General features: G+C 49.1%; 2 protein-coding genes across 4 annotated transcripts; one reads left to right on the plus strand and one right to left on the minus strand.

The window, feature by feature from the left end:
• Positions 1 to 6,236: 6,236 nt before the first annotated feature.
• LOC125540256 (wall-associated receptor kinase 3) lies at positions 6,237 to 9,751 on the minus strand. 3 transcript variants are annotated; one of them, XM_048703842.2, is made up of 4 exons: positions 9,586 to 9,751; positions 8,094 to 8,991; positions 7,820 to 7,927; positions 6,237 to 7,620 (listed from the first exon to the last, which is right to left on the minus strand). In XM_048703842.2, exons 2-4 carry the CDS (start codon positions 8,980 to 8,982, stop codon positions 6,419 to 6,421), a joined length of 2,199 nt encoding a protein of 732 aa, XP_048559799.2. In that variant the 5' UTR covers positions 8,983 to 8,991; positions 9,586 to 9,751; the 3' UTR covers positions 6,237 to 6,418. The 3 variants fall into 3 exon arrangements, with proteins under 3 accessions (XP_048559799.2, XP_048559798.2, XP_048559800.2); XM_048703841.2 differs by having other exon boundaries at positions 7,820 to 7,963; positions 9,586 to 9,748; XM_048703843.2 differs by lacking the exon at positions 9,586 to 9,751 and having other exon boundaries at positions 7,820 to 7,963; positions 8,094 to 9,004.
• A 5,053-nt stretch (positions 9,752 to 14,804) lies between these two features.
• On the plus strand, positions 14,805 to 17,030 carry LOC147987538 (uncharacterized). The gene is made up of 3 exons (XM_087540369.1): positions 14,805 to 15,330; positions 15,484 to 15,710; positions 15,807 to 17,030. Exons 1-3 carry the CDS (start codon positions 14,805 to 14,807, stop codon positions 17,028 to 17,030), a joined length of 1,977 nt encoding a protein of 658 aa, XP_087396495.1.
• The last annotated feature ends 5,904 nt before the right edge of the window (positions 17,031 to 22,934 follow it).

A 22,934-nucleotide genomic window follows, 5' to 3' on the forward strand; every position in this document is an offset into this window, starting at 1 on the left:
CGGCAAGATGACCGTGGAGGAAGGCATTCTTCACGTCAAGTTGGTGAATGGGCCACGACTTGCCGGTGGCGATGCTCAACACCGCACGAATGGTGGCCGGTTTGACCACGGGACTGAATGTCTCGCCGTAGTCGACGCCTGCTTGCTGAGTGAAACCGCAAAGGACCCATCGGGCCTTGTACCGAGCGAGCGAGCCATCGGGATGGAACTTGCGTCGAAAGATCCACTTCCCTGTAACCACATTAGCACCTGCAGGACGAGACACTAAATACCAAGTATTATTCCGCATTAGTGCATCATACTCCTCACGCATGGCATTGTACCAGTTCGGGTCTTTGAGAGCGGTACGGTAGGAGGAGGGGATGGGGCTAATGGCGGGAGTAGTAGTGGTGTGGAGAGAGACTTGCTGCTTGGGAATGGCAAAGCCGGTTTTGGCCCGTGTGCGCATGCTGTGGGTGTTGAGTGGCGGAACAACAGGGACGGCGCGTGGAGGCAGGGGTGGTGTTCGGGCGGTGGCCGGCTGGTTTGCACTACATGGCGATGGGGCACACTGCATGGGTGAGGCCGAGGGTGCACTGCATGGCGATGGGGTGCACTGCATGCGAGCAGGCGGAGGGCAGGGGGAAGTGGCGGGCCCTGGGGAGCTGGCAGGCGGGGAAGTGGGGGTGTGTGCGGCAGCTGGTGGCTCGGGAGTGGGCGCTGGGGAGGAGAGCTCGTCGTGCGAGGGAGACAGGGGGATGCGCTCGGGGTGGTCGGGCTAGTGGCGGCAGGTGCTAGCACAGATCCCGGGTGGGATCGGTACGAGGTAGGTGGGATCCGTGAATCGGGAAAGATGGGGGCGTCAGGATCCTTTGCGGCTGGTGGTGTGGGAGAGGGCGTAGTATAAGGAAAAAGGGACTCATCAAAGGTGACGTGACGGGATATCAAGACTTTGCGAGTCTGGAGATCCAGGCAACGGTAGCCCTTGTGCTCGAGGGCGTAGCCGAGGAAGACGCACTTGGTGGAGCGTGGAGCGAGTTTATGGGCACTTGTGGCGTAGGTGTTAGGGAAGCAGAGACACCCGAACACACGCATATGATCGTACGAGGGGTGGTGTCCTAGAAGGCGGTAGAATGGTGTTTGGGATTGGATGGAGGATGAGGGTCGTCGGTTGAGGACGTAGGTGGCCGTATGGAGGGCTTCCACCCAAAACGGCGGAGGGAGTTGGGCGTGAATGAGCATGACCCTAATGATGTCATTGGTTGTACGGAGAAGGCGTTCGGCTTTACCGTTTTGCGGCAACGTGTGAGGGCAGGAGAGACGGAGAGAGGCGCCATGGCGAGTGAAAAGCTCACGAACGTCGGTGGTGAGAAACTCGCCGCCATTGTCACATTGCATGCACTGGATAGGGACACGAAATTGGGTGAGTACGTAAGTGAAGAAACGGTAAATTGTCGTGGCGGTGTCGGACTTGTGGCGTAGTGGAAACGTTCATGAAAAATGTGAGTAGTCATCAAGTATAACAAGGTAATACTTATAACCAGAGAAACTACAGACAGGAGAAGTCCATAAATCGCAATGTATTAATTGGAAAGGAGCGGTGGTGACATGAGGGCGCCATACGGGGCGAAGTACCCTGTGTATGCCCCGGGTGGAGGGAGTGGCGCGCCGCGCCTGGACGAGGAGGACCCGCCCGGTGTGAAGCCGCCGGCAGGAGGACCGCGGCCACGGCCGCGCCCGCGTCCGCGGCCACGGCCGCCTTGATCGGAGTTGGGGGCGGCGGCGGAGTGCCTGCCCGGGTCGGCGGTGGTGTTGGGGACGCGCTCGGAGCTGCGGTCGGTGATGGTGAGGGCGGTGGGGGAGTGCTCGGGGTGGGCATCCAGGCGAGCACGCTCGTTCGCCGTGATCTCCTCCATGAGAAGACGCGGGCGCGCCTGGACGAAGGACGGAAAGGGCGACTGCATGGGCAGCAGTGTCGCCATGACGTGGTACTTGCGGCTCAGGTCGCGAATCAGCTGCAGGGTCAGCGTCTGGTCGGTGACGCGCTCGCCGACTTCCCCGAGCTTGGCGGCGAGGGACTTGAGACGCCGACAATATTCGCGATGGAGAGTTCGCCCTGCACGAGGTTCCGGAACTCGGCGCCGAGGATGACGGCGCGGCCCGCCTGGTTTTCCCGGAAGTGAAGGTGCAGTTGCGTCCAGATGTCGAAGGCGGTGCTCTCTAGCGAGGCCACGACGTCCATGAGATCATCGCCGACGACCCCGTAGAACCACAGGGACCATCGTCAGGTCGTTGTTGCGCCAGATGGCGCTCTGGTGGAGCGGCGCGGAGGGCACGTCGAGATGGTGCTGCACATTATACTTGCAACTGACAAAGTAAAAGAGTTGACGCCATTTTGTGTAGTTACCCGAGTCATGCTCGACAAGGTTGTCAGAATCGCAATTCTGTTGTACGATTCTACGACTTTATGATCCAAACTAACCCCTCTGATTCTACGATTTTGGTTCATAGAATCTACGTTTTTACGATCCTGATAGTGAAGATTCTATGATTTGCGATCCTGCCATTGGAGCTCCGATCCGATTCAGAATCGCGATTCTGACAACCTTGATGCTCGAGCCTGCCCATGGTGAAGTGGTGGGAGATGGACAGCGGGAGGCCGTCGGAGGAAGAAGAGCCGACGTCGGGGGCGGGGACGCAGGGCACGAGGGCGCCGCTGGAGCCGCCGAGGTGGAGAGGCTGGACGGGGACACTACCGGCCGTCTGAAGAAGAGTGGTGGCAGGGGCGCCGTGGGTCGCCAGGGACGAGGAAGAGACGACGCCCGCGGGGACGGCTTGCTTGCCCTGGACGACATCAGGCGGGAGACGGGCCGCGGTGACCGCGGCGGGAGGAGGGATGGCCGCGGTGGGTGCAGCGGTGGCCGCGGCGGGGCCGCGGGGGCGGTAGGGGCGTCGATGGCAACAGGGATAGCGGCGAAGGGATCCGAGGCCGGGCCGTCGAAGCTGGCAGAGCGGCTACGATGGAGAAGCCTGTTCATGGCGGAAGCGAGAAGGGATCGGGAAGCGTCTGATATCAAGTTGGATTGCCGAACTCACTCTATGTATATTCCTTGCCTCGATGGGCTGATTTATACAATTACAACGAGGTGAGATACATGAGGAGGGAGTGAGGCGGACATTGCTAGTTTACAGGATCACGCCGAGCATGCCGTGCATGCAAGGGCGTGGGCGCGCACGATGTGCACGGACCGGTCAGGTCCGCTGCTGATGCGGTCGTGGCTGTTAGCCACTTGAGACAGGTTGTGGATGTGTCTTCCAACAGTTGGTAGAGAGGAGGGATCTTCACCTTGCACCCCAACAAGCCCATCGTGTGCTAGCTTTGCTTCAAATTGGCAATCTACGAATTACTTACATGGGAACGTCCTAAACCCAACAAATTGTGTTGATTGAAGGTAGAGTATACGAATGCCAAAGTTATGGAAGAAAGAGCTAGGATTTGATTTACCGGATGAGGTGTCCTCTTCCCCACTAAACTACACGAGCCATGCGTTCACGTCCATTTTATTAAGGAACTCATACTAAAAAGGGACTTATCACCAACGGTTTTAAAGACTTGAACCATTTTTTCAAAAAGAAGAAGAATGCTCACTTAGGGCATCTTCAATGCTGACCCGCATGCATTTCAAACACCTTTTCAACTAACCAGACGAGATATACTCTGTCACCCATCAGCACCCGCACACACCGCCGCACCTTCTCCTACCTCAGATCATCATGTCCGCACTATCCTATGCGTCGGATCTGGCGAGGTTCGGCGACATGCCTCCACCGCGCTCGTTCCCCGCCGTCGGGATCTGCCCCTCCCCACTCTCTGGTTCCTGCGATGTTGTCGCCCACTCGCAGCCGGAGCAAGCAGTAGCAGCAGCAGCCGCACCATGGCTGCTGGCTGGCGAGCTCCTCACGGCGGCTGCTGGCCGGAGAGCGCAACGGCGGCGGTGGTGGTCTTGATAGAGGTGGGTCGGGCAAAGAGGACGCAGAAAATTCCCATAGTGACAGGGTATACTTACGGAAACGGTGCAACACGGAGTAAAATTTATGCTCCCTTAGACTAGATAGGGGATCGGTTAGGTGCGGCATAAAGGGCTAAAACATATTTTTATCCTCCCTTATAGGGTTATTGGGGATCAGGTAGAAATGGCCTTTGGGCATCTCCAACGTTGACCTGCTTACATTTCAAACACCTTTTTTACATTTCAAACACCTTTTCAACTAATCGGACGGAATTCAAGCAAAAACGACGGATTTCATTACATTTCAAACATTCAGAACAAATACAAGCGTTCCGACCCTAAACCTATCCTATGGCAGCGGCCAGCATCCACTTCCTTTGTATTCCTCATCGGCGACCATGTCTCTGCCATCGCCATGAACGGCGGCAGCATTCAAGACCCATGAAGTAAAGGTGTGGTCTCCGGCGAGGAAGAGCAGAACATGGCAGACAGACCGGCCCACTTGGGACACGATGCCCTGCCGCCTCCCATGCCCTCCCCATCCTCGAAGGAGTCCGTGACCTGTACATCGCCGGCGCCGGTGGACATGAGGTTGATGATGGACGTGGACGGTCCGGCAATGCCACCTACCACGTGCACCCCCAAAAGTTGGACGGCGGCGTGTCGACGCTCAGCTAGTAACCACATCTGCGTCCGGCTGCGCCAGAACTTCATTGCGAACGGCGTGCACGGCCTCATAAAGCATGCACTGCTCCTTAACGAAGTTCAGGTTCGCCGATGCCATGGCGAGCATGGTCCCCTCGCTTGCGCGCTCGTTGTAGATTTGGCCCTCCACTAGTCGGTGTTGCTCAAGGAGGAATAGGTTGTACCTCTCTTCCTCCCGCACCTGCCAGAACGCCGATGTAGGCTGCTCCTCCTCTACCGTGATGGCGACGTAGTGCGCCTGCACCTGCTCCATGGTCAGGCCGACATGCATCGGCGCGGGGTCCGGCATCGTGTCATCGTTGGAGCCCGTGGGTCATCATCAGAGACCTCAGACGGGTTGGCTGGCATACCCTGCTCAATCCGCCTGGCACAGCGGTAATGCAAGGCGGCTGCAAGGGCGGGCACCTTGTGCTTCATCTCCAGCGACAGACTATCCCACAGAGTGTTCCCGCTCGTGGTCATGGTCGATTGGAGCAAAGGAGAAGGATGTGTTGTAGTGTGGAGTTAGCCAGGTCTGGCCGCCTTTAAATAGCGGATTCGGTGAGACTAACTGTCCGGGTGCATCAACGCGCAGCGCCGGAGTTGGTTCTTCGGCCAGCGAGCCTGCTTAATGGTGGCGTACGGACGGACTTGCGTTGATCGGCATGATATATATCTATCCCATCCCATACAGCAAGCGTCAATGCGGCATTGAACAGGCACAGACACCGGGGACACGGCACGGGCGGCTCTCTCGGCCAACGCGATGCTTCAATGCCGGCGCCAGTGAGAGGTCGTGTCCGCTTTTGGCTAGCGTCATTGCGGAGCGTCCCCTCTATAGCAGCATGAATACGACTAGCTGGCGCCGTGTGAAAACACACGCGGGAGAGGAAGACGGGTTTTCGGTGGGCCAGGGCGGTCGGACGCGGGCGTGGCAACGTCCTGGTCGCCCGCAAAGCCCAACCCCACTTTCTCCAGTTTGCTAGAAAAAGTACGTCCAGACCTCTTGTTGAATTGATACAGGACCGCATTGGATGGTACAACACGTCTGGACTGCGCGGTCTAGACATATGCGGGCGGTTGAGGGTCCGCGTTGGAGATTCCCTTAGGCAGAAAAGCAAATGCACAATTGGTTCAACTCCTCATAGGTGTGAATGTGCATCGCTAGTTTTTCAATATCAATACAACATTTAGTTATCTCTATACATTTCTTCATGTTATTTTTTCCTTGGAAAAATCAACCAACGAAGTAGGAACAACTACTTTGTACAACCTTTTGTGGAAAATAATATGTTTATTATTGGAACATATATTGAAATACAACAAACAAACATAATAGGATCTGCCTTGGATCGGAGATAGTTTTGTTCAAGTAGTAATATGTTTAATATTGGAACATATATCGAAATAAAACAAACCAATATAATAGGATCTGCCTTGGATCGGAGATAGTTTTTTTCAAGTAGCATGCGTGAGTGAATTGTATATTTCATTTGGGTCTAATATACATATGTATTTGATATCCAATGGATTTTTGTTGTTGTACATACATCACACATTGAATGGATTAAAAAACACAATTTGGAATTTGCGAACTATAGAGTTGTAGGAGATAGACTCCCTATTATAAAAGTTACACACATTAGCAGCAATACTACCTCAAAATAAAATACATGTGGTACCGAGGTTCAGAAGGAACAGATGTAACTGCATGTAGTAATATATAGATCAGCCTACATGTTTAGTCATCTTGCATAATAGGAACTTCCTGGGTTTATGGGATGGTTCTCACTTTGGTCCATTGGATACCCACTTAATTCTATTTCATAACCACTAGTAGATTCTCCCCCAAGAAGATTTTCTTCGTCCATCTCCATCTCAAGTTGTACCCAAGGATGTAGTGAAAGTTTTCTCAATCTATTTAGCTCATCGGCGACATCTTTCATTGATGGTCTGTTGTCACCGCACATTTCTAGGCATTTCTTAGCCAGGTCTGCAAGTCCTCGCAGCAACTCCATACTTGCTTGACCTTTCACTTGGCTCACCAACACATCTTCTAGATTATTCTCCCTCATAGCAGAAAGGAAAATCAATGACAAGCTTCTTGGCTTCTCAGTCCCCTCAAGCTTTAGTGGCAACTGGCCGGTGAGGATCTCTAAAAGGATAACTCCAAAACTGTACACGTCGCTTTTGTCTGTTAACTGGCATGTTTGCATGTATTCAGGATCAAGGTAGCCACATGTACCTTGAACCATTGTAACAAACTGCTCTTTGTCAGATGGGGCTAATATAGAGGCTCCAAAGTCTGACACTTTGGCCATATAGTTATCATCAAGCAAGATGTTGGAAGTTTTCACATCACCATGAATAATTGGGGGAGACGCGTATGAATGTAGGAAGCTGAGACCTTCGGCTGCTTCATGAGCGATCCTTAAGAGAGTGCTGAAGGAAATTTGCAATGCCTGGTTCTTGCCATGGATAAGCTCAAACAATGTACCATTTCGGACAAACTCATAGACTAGAATAGGAACTTCCACCTCAAGGCAGCAACCCAAGAGTTTAACAACGTTCTTGTGATTGATTTGCGATAAAATGAGCATCTCTTTCCCAAATTCCTTCTTCTGCCTTTCATCAACTATTCCACATCTTTTAACTGCAACTGGCGTGCTGCTCTTTATTATCCCTTTATAGACTGTTCCATGGCCTCCTTTTCCAAGTATTCTACTAATGTCAAAGTTATCAGTGGCATGTCTGAGTTCAGCTTCTGAAAATACATTGAAAGAAAGACCTTTCTCTGATCTCATCCTATCAAACAAAAGCAAGCCTCCATGCTCGCGAAAATACTCCTGCTTAACTTTATTCAATTTTCTCTTTTGAATTGTCATTTGTCCCCAGAAGACGGAAATCATGATGATAACCATCAGACCAAATAATCCCATTGTAAGTCCTGATAACAACATTATATGAGAGAATTATTTTTGAGACCAATGGGGGGAGAGAGAGAGAGAGAGAGAGAGTAGAACATAGTTGGTGTAAATTAGCTAACATTAGATTGGTTTCACATTACTCTTTTATTTCATGACATTGCACAAGAGTGCGATAAAGTTAATGACCTAGCTAGGTGTTCATGTTTGTTCGGTCATTACCTATTATGAAGCCTGCATTTGGGTTGCATGTATTGCTTTCTTTGGCATATTTTTTTCCAACTCGACAAGAACATCGGTATTCTCCAGCGATATTGCGACAAACACCATCTGAAGGGCATGGATTGTGATCGCATTCATTAATATCTGCAACAAAAGTAGCCAAACAAAATAATCTAGTTTCAAATAAGATAAAGGGACCCTACATCCGATGTGCAATTTGATTGATATTAGTGCAAATATAGACCGTCACTAGCTCGGAGCTAATAATTGGTACCTTTGCATCCACCAGGAAGATAAGGGTTTCCTTCATAGCCATTGGTGCAATTGCACATGTACCCTTGGTCATTGTTGGAATTCACACACTTGCTATTGCTACTGAGGCATGCATAAGTGCCGGTCTTATTCTGTTTTGCAACATCACATGACTTGATATCTCTCACAGCCCAGTCGAGCACCACAGGCACCCGCCCATCATTTGTGCCATTGAACTTGTTGGTGGTTATGTACTTAGTGCTGAACCTGAATGACGCTGTTTCCATCAACACTGCATAGCTGCACCGATTGAACTTCCATATCTGACTATTGTTGACCGTGCTAAAAAAGGTTGTTGCGTAGAAGTACATCCTCTTCGGTATCGTCGTCTGGGAGCATCCGATACCGGAGCAAGATCCATCAACTAGGTCCGACTGGTTGCGGCACGCCGCGGCACCATAGCCTTCGTAGCCTGTGCCGTCACGGTCCGAGATGGAGGCCAGGGCGTTGCAGCCGATGACCATGAATCTGTTCTGGACATCAGAGAGGCGGTATGGAGAAGAAACGCCTTCATTGAGCCCCCCGTATCGGCCAAAATACTCCATGCTCCTGGTGGAAGTGTTGTAGCAATACCCCACGATGAAATTGAGCACTCGGGTTGTCCCTTGCTTCAAGGAGATGTCGAGGACCTCAAAGACACTCCTGAATGGCCTCTCTATGCCATCGTGGACCTTGCAGTCGAGGTGGAAGCCGTCTCCGAGCGAACAGCCTGGGTCTATACCAAATGGGTATGGTATCTCGACATTCCCACACTGTCTTCGGCAGTGTGAACTAGGAACCGCACTTCCAGCTGGGGCATATTGTGTTGCAAGCAATATGAGGCAAAGGCCAAGTTGCAACAACGCTTGCATATTCTTCCGCTGGAGAGTCAATAAATGTGAGATTGTCAACTAAATAGACACCTCGGTTTCAGAGAAAATAAAAAATATCTTTTCTTTGAAAAGAAAAGAAAACAAAAAACAATCGGTGGAATGAAAATAGAGGCCATGTATTTATTTATTTTTTTCAGGAAAGGAGGATAGAGCCCCCATTGATTGTTGTAGATTATTACTCCAAATATGTAGGCAAAACATCGGCATATAAGTATCCTAGTATATCACAACAGTTTTTTTTTCTTTTTTGCTATATAGAAGGATCTTAACAAACCAGGATATGTCATCAAGGCAAGAACAGATTCAATCATGTTGGTCCTAGTTGAAGCTTGTCTCGTGGACAACTTAAACTCTGCTTTCTGACCAAAACAAACTTAACTCTGCTTTGATGAACCTACTCACAGCACAGCCCCTGGTCGCAATAACAAAGGGCGCATGTGTTAAATTTAGCGTTTGCCATTAGGTGTCCTCAGCAATTCAGAGTCTTTGGAACAAATAGGCATCCAACATTCACTTAAATCAAAAAAAAGGAACCGAATTAACGCTTGTACAAAAGACAAAACATGGTGATGAAAAATTCACCTGAAATAAGGAGGGTCAGTGCTCGTCGAGATGAACAAGTATCTCAAGGGCTAGCTCCAAGGTCTGCCTTTTGCCCACGACAAGACACGGCCGGAGATGTGTCGTGAAGAAGCCAACACCTCGGTCGAGCTGAGCCCTCTCTGTAGTATGTATGCACGTAGAGCTCTTGACGCCAACGGGCCGTGGGGAACTAGTCAAGGCATGACCACACATGGGCACGTGGTGGCGGCCGGACCTCCCTCGTGCTTAACTCGCAAAAGTAAACGGTCTAGTGGTCATGATACTCCATTTTTTAAGAAAGAAGAAGCGTCTCTGAATCTTCCTACTGATTAACAATTTCCTCAGCCGGAACCAAGCGAGTTTAACACCCACCCACCGGAGTTTCAGCTAATATGCATGGCTGCATTCGATGGATTAACTGTTAACAATTCTAGGTCCCAGAATTATTAGGTGTTTCCTCTCATTCCACGGCGAGTTGATTACAGCCGTTGCAACTTGCAAAGCCCGTCCCTTCCTCTTCCTACACTTGCCACATACTGTAATAGATAACGAAAATGACCTCTATCCTGCTGGCACTGGCACGATACGTAATGCACCCTACGTGGATCCGCGTGTACCAGACGTGCACAACACTACGAAATTACCCAAAGCTTTACACGTCCATTCCTAAAACAGAAAAGTTCCTACGGATATGAATCATCAATTTGTTTCTGGTGATTATCTCTCTGCTTTCATGATTTAGATACAACTGAGCAGTGGCGGAGCCAGAAAAATTGTATTAGAGGGGCCGAGGGATGTTGAGGCATGTTAGAGAGGGCCAAATCATATAAAAACATGCTTTTAGCAGCAAATAACCATGAAGTCTGCACTGTTCATCAGTAAATTAGCTACAAATCCTTGATGTTAGGGGGGGCCAGGGCCCCTGCTGGTCCCCCCTGTCTCCGCCACTGCAACTGAGGTGGAGCATCACAAACGTCGCTGCAAGACAGACAAGCAAGCGGCTTAGGGAGTAACGAAAAAGGAAAAAAAAACATATATACCCTTTCTCAATCAGACTACATATATAACCTTTATCTGCTAACAGTAACAGATCAACACCACAGCTAGTCGTCGGCTCGACCGTCCTTAGTCCCGGCGAGCATAACCATCACCTAATCAGGCGGCCAAGACGACGCTCAAACATCTTCCCTCCTCCCACCCACGAAGATGGTTGCGCCAAGGATTAGAAAGCTCATCACGGCGCAGGGAGCTTTCGAGTCCGTCCTCCTCCAAGGACACGACGGGCACCACATCCCGTGGGACGTTGTCGTGAAGAAGCTCGCCGAGCTGTTCCGATTCCTCGCGTCCGCGTTCCCGGTGCTCGTCGCCGGGATCCGGGAGTGGGTCGTGGCAATGGAGCAGCGGGCTCCGCCTTGGCCGTCGCCCTCCCCGCCGCTGCCGTGGTGGCGCTGGTCGTCCTCTGCTGCTGCTGTTGCGGGTACTTGGTGGCCGGCGGGCGGCGCCGGCCGAGAGGGCCGAACGGGGAGGAGGTCTACGGCCGTGACGGCCCAGTGGTGAGGTACGGTGGCCGTGGCGGCGGTGGGTACAGAGGAGGGATCTTCAGCATGCACCCCAACAAGCCCATCGTGTGCTAGCTGACATTTTGTACCCAAAACAAACGCGCTACCAACCTACGCTACATCCCTTTTCGAAATTAAATTATTGTACAATGCCATTGTACACTTTTTCTAAAAAATAAGGGACGTGCTACGTGTCCGCCGGCTAATCTTTATCGGCGGACGCGGGCCGTCGGATTTACCACATCACACGGCCGAATGTGCCTCCATTCTGCAACACATGTCTTGTTGCGGAATTATTTCTGCAATACGGGTCTTGTTGCGGAATTATTTCTGCAACACAGATTTTATTGTGGATTTTTTCTGCAACATCAATTTTTTTGTATTTTTTTGTAACTGAGGTTTTGTTGTAATTTTTTTGCAACTGAAGTCTTGTTGCAGAAAAAAAATTGCAAGAGGAGTTTTGTTGTAAAACGTAGACCCGTTATAGAGTATTGCAACACTGCATATGTTTCGGAAGCATCGCTCCTGTTGCAAAAGCGAGTTTATTGAAGGATGGTATGCGGGACGCGTCTCATGCAGGGAAGGCGACGAACGCGGCCCAATTATCCGTTGGTTGATGGTAAGTGTTTCCCTTTCCATATAGTGGTGGTGGGTTTGTGCAAATGAGTAAATAAAAATGAAATGTGGTACTAGTTTTTTGATTTAGGGTCCACAGATGTGATATTTTTTTGTTTTGCAATTTATTGGCCTAAGATGCATCCCACTGGTGGAAGTTGTTAGCACGAATGTGTCCATAGGTACAGGAAAAGTTGCACATCGGGTAGCACACAAAGTTCACATCTCATTGCAGGGGTAATTTTGGTGGTGAAAGCTGCACAACAACGAGTAGGGGAAAGTTGCATATCGACCGCGAGGTAGCTGGCCGGTGCGCCAGACAAAGTTGCACATCGTCTACTAGGTGGTTGGCCGGGGTAGCACACCAAGTTGCACATCTCACAGGTAGTGGTAGTTTGGGCGGTGAACATCCACGGGTAGGGAAAAGTTGCACATCGACTACGAGGCAGTTGGCCGGTGCAGCAGATGAAGTTGCACATCGTCTACTAGGTGGTTGGCCAGGGTAGCGCACGAAGTTGCACATCTCACGGTCAGTGATAGTTTGGATGGTGAACATCCAAGGGGAGGGAAAAGTTGCACATCGACTACGAGGCACTTGGCCGGTGCAACAGACGAAGTTGCACGTTGTCTACTAGGTGGTTGGTCAGGGTAGCGCACGAAGTTGCACATCTCATGGGCAGTGATAGTTTGGGTGGTGAACATCCAAGGGCAGGGAAAAGTCGCACATCGACTACGAGGCTGTTGGCCGGTGTAGCAGACGGAGTTCCACATTGTCTGCTAGGTGGTTGGTCGCGGTAGCATACAAAGTTGCACATCTCACGAGTAGTGGTAGTTTGGGTGGTGAAAATTGCACATCTCACGGGTAGCAGTAGTTTGGATGGTGAAAACTGCACATCTCACGGGTAGAGGTAGTTTGGTTGGTGAAAACCGAACATCCACGGATAGGGGGAAATTACACATTGGCTGTGAGGCAGTTGACTGGTGCAGTTGGCCGAGGCAACAGACAAAGTTGCATATCTCTCTTGCATGGATAGTTGGGGTGGTAAAAACTGCACATTCGCGGGGTAGGAAGGAAGTTGCAAATCAACTACTAGGTGGTTGGTCAGGACAATGCCCAAAGTGTTGGGAAACATAGTAGAAAACAAACGAAAATCCTCCCTACGATCACCCAGGAACAATATGAAGATGTGGTTTGGATCGTGATCGTTACCGAATCCGAGTAGCAGCGGAAGTTGACGAGTCGGTGTAGATCATACTTGGAGTCCTCGGCCCGTAGATGAACGATCCCGGGAACCACCCACTAACGGTCCCTCGAACGGAAGACCAAAAGCACAATCTCTCTACTTGGTTGCAAGCGTACGGTCTTCACGATCCTAGCGCTTCGCCGTCTAGAGCTAATCGTCGCCAGAGAATTAGAGGTAGGAGATTAGAACCATACTAGACTTCTAATTATGAGGATTAGAGGATCTAGGTCAAGCTCTAATGATCACCCAGGGTCAATTAGAACTAGATAATTAGAGGAGGCTCTAAAACTTATGTATTCAGTAGTGCAAAATCCTCTAGTATATATAGGATTGGAGGGTGAGAGGGGGCGCCACACAAGGAGGCAAGAGTGCCTCCTTGGTGCGCCGACCATAGGGGGATTCCCTCCCCCACTCCAATTCACCGCCCCCCTAAAGAAAGCAGGGGGTGCCTTCACCTCTTGGGCCCTGGTGGCCCAATTGTTCCTCCACACTTGAACTTTTAAGGCCCGTTGATATTAAATTAAATATAAAAGTCTCCTAACAATTACTAGAGCCTTTATTATTAATTTAGCATCACTGGAAACATTTTCCACCCCCTATATACATTGTTGAATTGTTTCATTAGTATTCGATATATTATTTATCGGTAATACCCGATAAACTCCGAAACCCTTCCGGTGACCCTGAAACGCTTCTGGTTCCTCTCAAAACTATATCGAATACTAATGAAACAATTCAACAAATAAATCATCGATACTCTCATCCTACTAACACCCAGCAGATCACAATTACCTTAAGCTTGTGACCTCTTAGGTTCGGTAAAACATAGACATGAACGAAACCCCTTCGTTCAATGACCGATAGCGGAACCGTGGACATCCATATCACTTCCTATGATTACACGAATGACATCAGGTGCACCTTTGGTTATCACATGATGTTCCCTTTGCTTCGTGATACTTTACAAAATCCGAGATGCACCGGTATCCTCTTCCAGCTCGTTGTGTCGAGTTGTTCACTTTTCCAGGGAATTTTAATCGGCTTTCTCTTCTATGTGGGGGTTAGTATTTGTCTTTTTTAGTAAAATATGAATATTAAGAAACAAATTTGGAAGCCTTTTAGAATTAAAATTATGAAGAAAAGTTTCTAACCCTTAAAATAATAGCAAAAAAATTTAAAAAATTGACATATGTGAAAAAATATTGGTGTGCTTGAAAGAAATATTTTTGTATTTCAAAATGTTCTTTATTGAAAAATAATATTCACGAAATGTTAAAAATAATCAAGAATTTAAAACTATTCACAAATTTGAGAAATTTCGTGGATTTTACAAATTATCATAAATTTCGAAAAAAGTTCTCAGATTAAAAACATTGGAGTTATAAAATATAAAATATAAAAAGGAATAAAACGACGGAAAGACTTGCAAAAAACAGCAAGAATAAAAGGGGAAAACAAAACACCCGAGTAAAGCGGTCCAGAACCACGGCCCGCAATAAAATAGTCCGAGACGAAAAAAGGAAACCCTTCCAGCTCTTTAGGCCCATCTGGTGTAGGGTTAGGAGGGTTGGGTACACCGATTAGTTGCCGATATGGAGGAGAGGAGAGGAGGAAGTCTAACACCGATTCTTAGTCTGGTTGCCAACCTAGCTAGTATATATACGTTGTATACCCTACACACAATCAATCGACGCGAAGGACGGACCCTACAGGGGTAAACACATAATCAATCGTGGCGATTAGATTCGAGTGCGCGTATCCACAGAATCGATTAGCAACCGATCTCTCCCAACCCAAATCGATGGGTGAGATGATGGAGGATTCATCACGCGATGTCTCGACGGTGTTTCTCCAGGCCGAAGGTGAGCAAGACGAGGCCAAGGGCGGGGCCGCCACCATGGACATGGAGATACATATGCTGCGCGAGCGGGTGCGCGAGCAGATGGACAAACTAGTGCGGAGTTTGATATCGGCAGACAAGGAACAACTGGAGGCAATCCCCACGTTGCAGTCCATCTCGGATACAATCGGGCGGCTCTGTGCAGCCCACGGCCAACCGACCATCGAGGAGTTGGATGACGAGAAGGTCGAGGCCATCGACAGCGGCAACCTGAAGGAGGAGGAAGAGGAACTTGATGAGACGGGCATGAGCGGCAGGGAAGGCAGAGTCGCGGAAGAATCGGTGGTCTACCGCGAACGCAATGCAGCCGCGGAGACCAACCCGGGAGCCGAGGAAGTCGACTACGCCGAGTACGAGGAGGAGGCATTCGCTCGCTTCCGCACGGACTGGGAGCGTCGCAAAGGCAAACACTGCTTCGAAGACCTGAGTGAGTAAACATGCATCTAAATCTTCTGGGATTTTTGGTTAATCTGTCTGGCAGGTCGCTCTTTATTTTTTTACATAACACAAATATGTACCCAGGAACCATTGGGTATTTCCCAAATTAACTTCCCTACTTAACTGGCATGCATGCATGCAGCCTTGATCAGTCCCATGCTCTTTACACACTGCACGCCGGGATTCATGCCAATCCACGCCGTCCCCGCGAGGACCCTACAGATCTGTTCCATCAAAGTCACCGACGTGAAACTCTTCGAGTGGCCGCTGCAGGTGTACGGCGTGGTTGCTGCCAGAGATGCTGTGGATGAGCACCGCAACCCCATCTTTCTTCGTTCAAGGGACGACTGCCAAATCCTCGATGAAGCGGTATGTATACATACTTTTCTTCTTCTTGTAGTCAGTTCTTGGAGGTTGCCTTTGTTGAGTAGTTATTAATGGCAAATATGACCATGATGTTTGCAGGATCCTTTTCTATACCTGACTGGCCCAGTTCGTGCAATTGTGTCAGAGAAGCCCGTTCACATTGAAATCCAACTCAAAGTAAAGGGCACAACGGCCTCCGAAGATAGAGCGTTGCTCAGTCATGTCTTTTATTATGATGGTGATTATTATAAAGCTAGTTTAAGTACGATCATCATTGAAAAGCACTCTTGCACACTAGAGTTAGGCGCCCAACAGTTTAAACGTTCAGTTCAAGCCACTATCTTTGGTGTTCATGTTGCTGATTACAAATCAAATCCTTTTGAGCATGGAGTTCGAGTGGTCTGCGCCTCACTATCTCAGCAGCACGACACCAAAGACACCGTTGAGTCCCCATCTATGGAAGTTGTGTTGCTTGATTCGAAAGTTGAAAGAAAGTGCGTAGTGAAACGTGGTTACCTCAATCTGTCAAGGCAAGTAGTTTCTGTAAACTTGAGTGGAAAGCTCAAAGTTCTCATTCAAGCATACACACCATCCGGGGAAATCATGACATCGGGTCATGTCTTCGTCATGCCCAAAACAAGCAACACCAGTCAACATGCATGTCACCTTGATGGCTTCAAAGTGGAGTTTACCGTTGCGTGGTCCTTTCTTGTTCAAGATGAGGAGCATATCTTGATGAATGGGCGTGTGGATCCTTTGGCCCCATGTCCTTCAGAACCCTCCCTTTTCCTCAAGGAGATGACGGCGAAACCGACAAAGGTAGTACAGAAATGGCAACCTCCTGATCATCCTTTTATCAAGGTCAATGTGGATGCTTCTTTCCATGAAGAAGCACAACAAGGTGGCACGGGATTGGGCATTCGCAATCACGAGGGCACTTTGCTACGTGCCCAAGCAATATGGTATGATGCAGGGCTTAGCGCAATGGCCATGGAGGCTTACGCAATCCGAGATGGGGTCCAACTGGCACGCAACATTGGTATGCGGAAGGTGATAGTTGAAACCAATGCCCAAACAGTGGTAAACATGTGGAATGCTAGATGTTTCGATCATTCTGAGATAGCTGCCACTTTGCATGAAATACAAGAGCTTTGTGGGAATCTAGAGGAGTTTCGCTTAGTATTCACAACGAGGGAAGCGAATGAATTGGCGCATCTTTGTGTAGAACAATGTAGTGCCTCTAGGAGAAGGTGTTTATGGATTAATTATATCCCAGCCTTCCTTGCCGATTGTGTAAGGAAAGAATGTAATCCCACTATATGATCAATGAAGCTCTTGAGTCTTCTAGAAAAAAACCGGCTAGCATGCTATTTATATATTTACCATGTTTCTTTCTTTTTCTTTTGTGTTTACTCCTGTATACCACCGCTTGGTTTTAGTAGCATGCTATATCGTAACACATAATATAGTTAGTCCGAATAACACCACTTTCAACTCAAAAAAGAAAGAAAGAATAACACAGCTTAATTCTGGTTGCATACGTGAAAAAGGAAAACTCTTTACATTGCACGACTGATTTCACGTTCCCGTCAAGCGATTGATATGCGTCTTGTGGGGACCTACACAAGCACAGTGGTCCCTTTTTACGGGTCGCAAGCATAGGATCTTTTTTGTTTTTTGAGACATGCAAGCATAGGAGCTGGCTCCCTCGCATAGTGCACCCACAAACAAGTTGTTGGACCCAGTCGCAGAAGGCCCATGAGTCATTTTCTTTGTTTGAGCAAAAAGAGGGTTTCCCCTCCGATTTTCATTAGAGAAACCAGGCCGAAGCCGAGCAGCAGTCTAATAGTATTGATACAAGTTCAGAAGCAAATAAGAAATAGAACAAGGCAGGGGGGCCTATAGCTAATAGCACCCCTGTGACAACAGTCTTAAGCTCCATTACAACTCCAAAGCAAAAGAGAGGGGGCAGAGGACACAGAGAAAACAATAGACAAGCTTGGAAGGTCGCTACTTCGCTAAGCTTTTTTTACATCTGCAGCCTTGGAACTCCGAAGCGCCATCCCATGAGTCATACTGATGTAAATAACTAGCAGCGGTAACAAAAAAATAATGTCTCAAATTTTTTTTTACCAAGTTGCGCATGGGAGGGTGAAGGGTAGACTCACATCTTTTTTACAGTTAAAAAAATGAGGATGTAGAGGGTTGTTGTGCAGATAAATGATCAAACATCAAATACATACTGTGTAATAATTCATCCGGATCGAAAGAGAAATTTACAACGATGCAGTGCAGCAAAAGATTACAATCTTAAGATGTATCGATTATTTTTTGGAAAACTCTTATTATCTACCGATTGATTTGTTTCTCTCGTAAACCGCCTCCTCGAGGTGACACGTGCTCGGTCCCACACACCGCATCTCTCCCAGCCTTATCTTTTCTCCACGACTTTTGTCGCGCGCAACTTATCTTCTCCATTTCCTCCCGCAGGATATGGAGACAGCTCTCGGCCGCTACCACCACTTTCCCCGCCACCGTGAATCCAGAGAGGATTCCGACGCCGGCCACCCTCCTGCGCATCCAAATCCCGACCGGGAAGTTGATGCAACATCGCGGGTTGCATACCGAGCGCCGCGGGTTGCTGTGATAGAGCTTCCTGGCGCGGCTGCCGGCGCTACGATGGAGATTCAGCGGGCGACCGCCGGCGCTGCGATAGAGGATCGTGTGCCGGCGCTGGAATGGAGCACCGAGTGCTGCTGAGGGCGATGCGATAGAGCTTCAGTGTGCGACCGCCGACGCGTCGAGCCGGAGTTCCCCTCGCGTGAACCACCCGGTGCTGCGACCCGCGTATCTTGCCGGCGACGGAAACTGACAACGAAACACGTATGGTGGTGCGCACGCGGCGGCGGAGCCTCAATGCAGCGTGGGCGGGTTGCAATGTTCAGATGCTACTCTCGTCAGTGCTGCCAGCCGGCGATGTGGCGCTCCTCGGCGGCCACCGGTGCTGCGATGCAGCGTTCATCGACGTAAGCCGGCGTTGTAATGGAGCACTACGTGCTGCCGAGGGCGCTGCGATGGAGCTTCAGCGTGTGACTGCTGGCGCGTCGAGCCGGAGTTCTCCCTCGCGTAAACCACCTGCTGCTGCGACCCGCGTATCTCGCTGGCGACAGAAGCTGACAACGCAACACGCATGGTGGTGCACGCGCGGCGGCGGAGCTTCAATGCAGCGTGGAGGGAGGTAGTTGCAATGTTCAGATGCAACTCTCGTCAGTGTTGCCGGCAATGCGGCGCTCCTCGATGGCAACCGGCACTGCGACACGGCGCTCCTCGGCAACTTCCAGTGCTGCAACGCAACGCTCGTCGGTGCTGACGGCGGTTCTATGCAGCACGTGTGTCGCTGCGGAGAGGAACAAGTGATGCGCGATGCAGTGCTCATCGGCGTGGGCGGTGCTGTGGTGGAGGCACTAGTGCTGCGGGAGCGGCGGCAGTGCTGCAAAGCATCCACGGTCAGAGTAGGGGTGGCGTAGCTGCAAATTAACATACATGGAAGCACCGATGGCAAGGACAGTGGCCGGCGTCGCTCTGACTTTTTGTAGCACGAGTGCTGCTGCGTGGCGAGAGATGCAGCAGGTAGTGCGCAGCCTCGTGTCTCATCGGAGCTGCGGTCGTGGGGGTCGCGGCATCCGCTGCTGGGTGGCCGCCGGCGCCGGTGCCGCGGCGGAGGCTTTGATGCTGCAACTTCTTTTTCTGCAGAAGGCCCTGCAGAAGCTCATGTGGTGTCGCGTTGTGTGTAGACCCGGGGAAAGGGAAGGAAGACTAGCTGCATCACATGAATCGAACGGACACCGCGCCTGAATCGTATGGCTGGCTAGCCGGATGATTTCCCCGGCTGATCCGGAGCAGCCGCTACGTGTCCGCCGGCGGATGTATTAGAAAACATCTGCCGCATGGAGCCGTCAGATCTAACCACCACGCCTCTGACCATCTCCTTACTTCCTGCAACAACCGCACCACCTCCTTACTTCCTGCGACAACCGCTCAATTTCGAAAACAAATTCCCCTGTGCGCCGTCCTGACATAGCTGCGCCCAGCGCGGCGCCAGCCGCCACCACCACAAAATCGCTGCTACCGGCACCGGGGGAACTAGTCCTTGTCGTGCTCGCCGGAGTTACTGCTCCTAGCTCCTCCATCTCAGCCCCGCGGGCAGCTGCTCCAACTGATCATGACGACGACGACCTCTCACACCCGATACTTCTTCGGCGTTTTCTGCAATCAGAGCTATGCTTCTGAAACATGCCTCATGTTGCAATGTCTAACCACTCACTCTTTAACGTCGGGCGCTCCTGCGGTGCTGCAACTCGGGCTATGTTTCTGAAATAAGACCATTGTTGCAGAAAAAACCTTCACAATCGAAACATTTCTTTTTTTTCTGAAACAAAAGATACGTTGCAGATATCTTTTGAAACAAGACTCCAGCTGTAGAAAAGAAAACGGATCTGCTAAATCAGTCGCGAAGTCTCAGTCGACCGGCCAGCCGTCCGATGTGTCTTGGCGTGAAGATTCGCGCTGAGGCGCTTTGTCCCTCTTTTTGGCCAGTGTAAGGCGCAGACCGGCCCGTTTCATGTTTTACGTCGAAGCTCAGCAGCGCGTGAGCGTTTGTGGTTTTGTGGGCTGGGCCAGTTTGTCCGAGGTGGGCTTCTTTTGTTTGTTTGTTCTATCTTTTTTTTTCTCGAGCCGCTGGGAGGGAAGGGGACCAGGCGCTGTGGTAATTAAGAGGGGGATGGGGAAGAGGCCACCCGTGGTAAATATGAGGCGAGGGGGCAGTTAGCTACAATCATTTCTTCTCTATCGTTTCCACTCTCTCCATTCTCCCTCTCTCAAATCTGTAGAAGTGCTTTGCTGCTCCCCGCAGGGGTTCTCTGACGGATAGATCCGACCGTTCCTGCACTACCAGCCAGAGAGGAATGGCCGGCGCTGCTGGCCAAGTGAGTCATCCAGAAGCTTGATTGCTTTTTGTTGTTTGCACGCCACACCATAGATCTGAGTAGGGTTGTAGGATTTTTGTTATGTATCAAGTATATTGGTTTAGTAGGTTCAAGTAGAGAATCGCCCCCAGTGTGTAGCTCTTTTTTTATTAGATTTTTTCCTTTTTTGTGTGTGTTCGTGTGTGTATCAAGATGCATGCTGGATTTTTAGTGGTATACGTACGTTTGCATGTGTCCATATAATGTGGATTCTGAACTGAAAATTACATAAGTAAAAAATATAAGATTTTTTGCAAGGTTTTTAGTTTCTGCAAGTATGTTTGTACATGTATTCATGTTCAGTTCTTCTTTTCATTTTTTGTTTTTCAAGTATGCTTTCAAGTGAAAAATCTGAAATTTGTTTTACCTTTGTTTATGACAGTTTCCCCTACTGTGTTTTTTGAAATAATTCAAAGACCAAAGAAAGTTTGATGGTTTTGATAAAAAAACACTCACATAATTTGTCTCTCTTTTTGTTTTTTTCCATGACACACAAAAAATACCCAAGAAAGTTTATGTTGCTGCGCCGTTTGAAGAACAGGGGGTTGTCGGTATTTGGGTGGATGGTCGGAGATTCAAAAAAATCTCATACAAAACTGTTGATGACGGCCGCATTGTGTTTGGCAGCAAGAAGTGGAAAGAGTTCGCAGCTAGCATAGGACTCAAGGTCAACATAGCTGTTCTTATTGGCTTCAAGAGCAGCACGAGGGACGATGTCCATGTCTTGGTTATCTTGAAGAAGCTTGGCTAGGCACCACCCAGAGCAGCTGATTACAAGCAGAGTTGGGTCTACAATACTCATCTTTGGGTATTCTATATTTTGTGTAGAAGTCTGTATGCCGAACCTTTTCGTTTATGCCATGTTGAACCTGTCATTGTAGTTTGTGTTTTTATGTGTCTGCTGAACAGTTGGCGTGAATTACCTATGCTGGAAACCCTTCTACATGATATTCAACTTTTCACCTAAGTATTTTTTGTTAAGTTTTTCAGTAACCATACATACTTTTTAATCTATGTGTATATGTGTTTTTTAAAATGTCAAAATGTGTGTTCCTGTATTCATTTCAAGGACACCAGACTTCCTCTATACATGTGGATTTTTTTCATGCTATGTAATATGTAATTTTCTTTAAGGACTTCATGCTATCCCGCTAGTTTATGTGTTTTTGAATGTGGTGCCGAGGGACACGCTCCTCACACACATTGAATGGTGAATGTAGATGATGAAATTTTTGAAAAATTAAGCCTCTCATGAGCTAATTCAGAAACTCTTTTTCTTTTAGTTTTTTGTGTTTTTTGTGGCTTTTTTTAATATGCATGATTTTTATATGTAGATGATGAGTGTGTGTGTGTGTGTGTGCGCGTGCGCGCTCGCATTGAACCCCCTTTGTACATGATGTTGCCTCATTTTTTTTCTTTTTGTATATACATTGATGGGTGTGTGTGTGTGTGTGTGTGTGTGTGTGTGTTTGGAATTAGCTAGAACATTTTTTTCATATTTTTCTCCTGACTTGGTTGCAACTAGGTTTTGTTTACTTGGAGGCGGGAGAGAGCGAGAGGGACAGTTGCATGGCCATTTTTTGCACCGGAGGATTTGTTCGCCTTTTGTTGGTGGGTGCGGCGAGAAGAGAAAGGGGCGGCCAGTTGCATTTTTTCTAACCATAGTCATGTTGTGGCATGTCTTCTAACTTGGTAACTTTTTTTTGGTTTGTCAGAGTGGGCGGCGGGAAGAGAGAGAGAGAGAGAGAGAGAGAGAGAGAGAGAGAGATTGTTGTCATTGCAATTGCATGTTTTCAAATATGGTTGCAATTGCATGTATTTTTCTAACTTGGTCGCAACTCGGCTTTTGTTTTGTCGGACGAGGAGAGGTCCAGTTTGCATGTCCTCACACAATTGAATGTCTTCTAACTTTGTTTTTGCAACCCAGGGCCTTTGTTTTTTCGCCAGAGGGGGTGGCGCCTAGAGGGAAGGAGTTTTGTCTAACTTGATTCTTTGCAACTAGGGACTTTTGGTTTTGTCGGAGGGGGCCAGTTGCATGTCCCACACCGGACACGCAACTGCATGTCTTCTAACTTCGTCGCAATTGGGGAGCTTTATTTTGTCAAAGGGGACGGCAGAAAGAGAGAGGTGGCCAGTTGCATGTACCACACTAAGCACGCAACTGCATGTCTTCTAACTTGGTCGCAGTCGGAGGCCTTTGTGT

Source organism: Triticum urartu, chromosome 2A (genome assembly GCF_056163025.1).
Source record: "Triticum urartu cultivar PI428250 chromosome 2A, HENAU_Tu73, whole genome shotgun sequence".
Classification (NCBI taxonomy): domain Eukaryota; kingdom Viridiplantae; phylum Streptophyta; class Magnoliopsida; order Poales; family Poaceae; genus Triticum; species Triticum urartu.

Coding starts and splice junctions, on each gene's coding strand:
- LOC147987538 (XM_087540369.1), top strand. CDS start 14,805: ATGGGTGAGATGATGGAGGATTCATCACGCGATGTCTCGACGGTGTTT. Junction 15,331..15,483: donor ACACTGCTTCGAAGACCTGA/GTGAGTAAACAT, acceptor GCATGCATGCAG/CCTTGATCAGTCCCATGCTC. Junction 15,711..15,806: donor GCCAAATCCTCGATGAAGCG/GTATGTATACAT, acceptor TGATGTTTGCAG/GATCCTTTTCTATACCTGAC.
- LOC125540256 (XM_048703841.2), bottom strand. CDS start 8,982: ATGCAAGCGTTGTTGCAACTTGGCCTTTGCCTCATATTGCTTGCAACA. Junction 7,964..8,093: donor TCTTCCTGGTGGATGCAAAG/GTACCAATTATT, acceptor CTTTTGTTGCAG/ATATTAATGAATGCGATCAC. Junction 7,621..7,819: donor AAATGCAGGCTTCATAATAG/GTAATGACCGAA, acceptor TGTTGTTATCAG/GACTTACAATGGGATTATTT.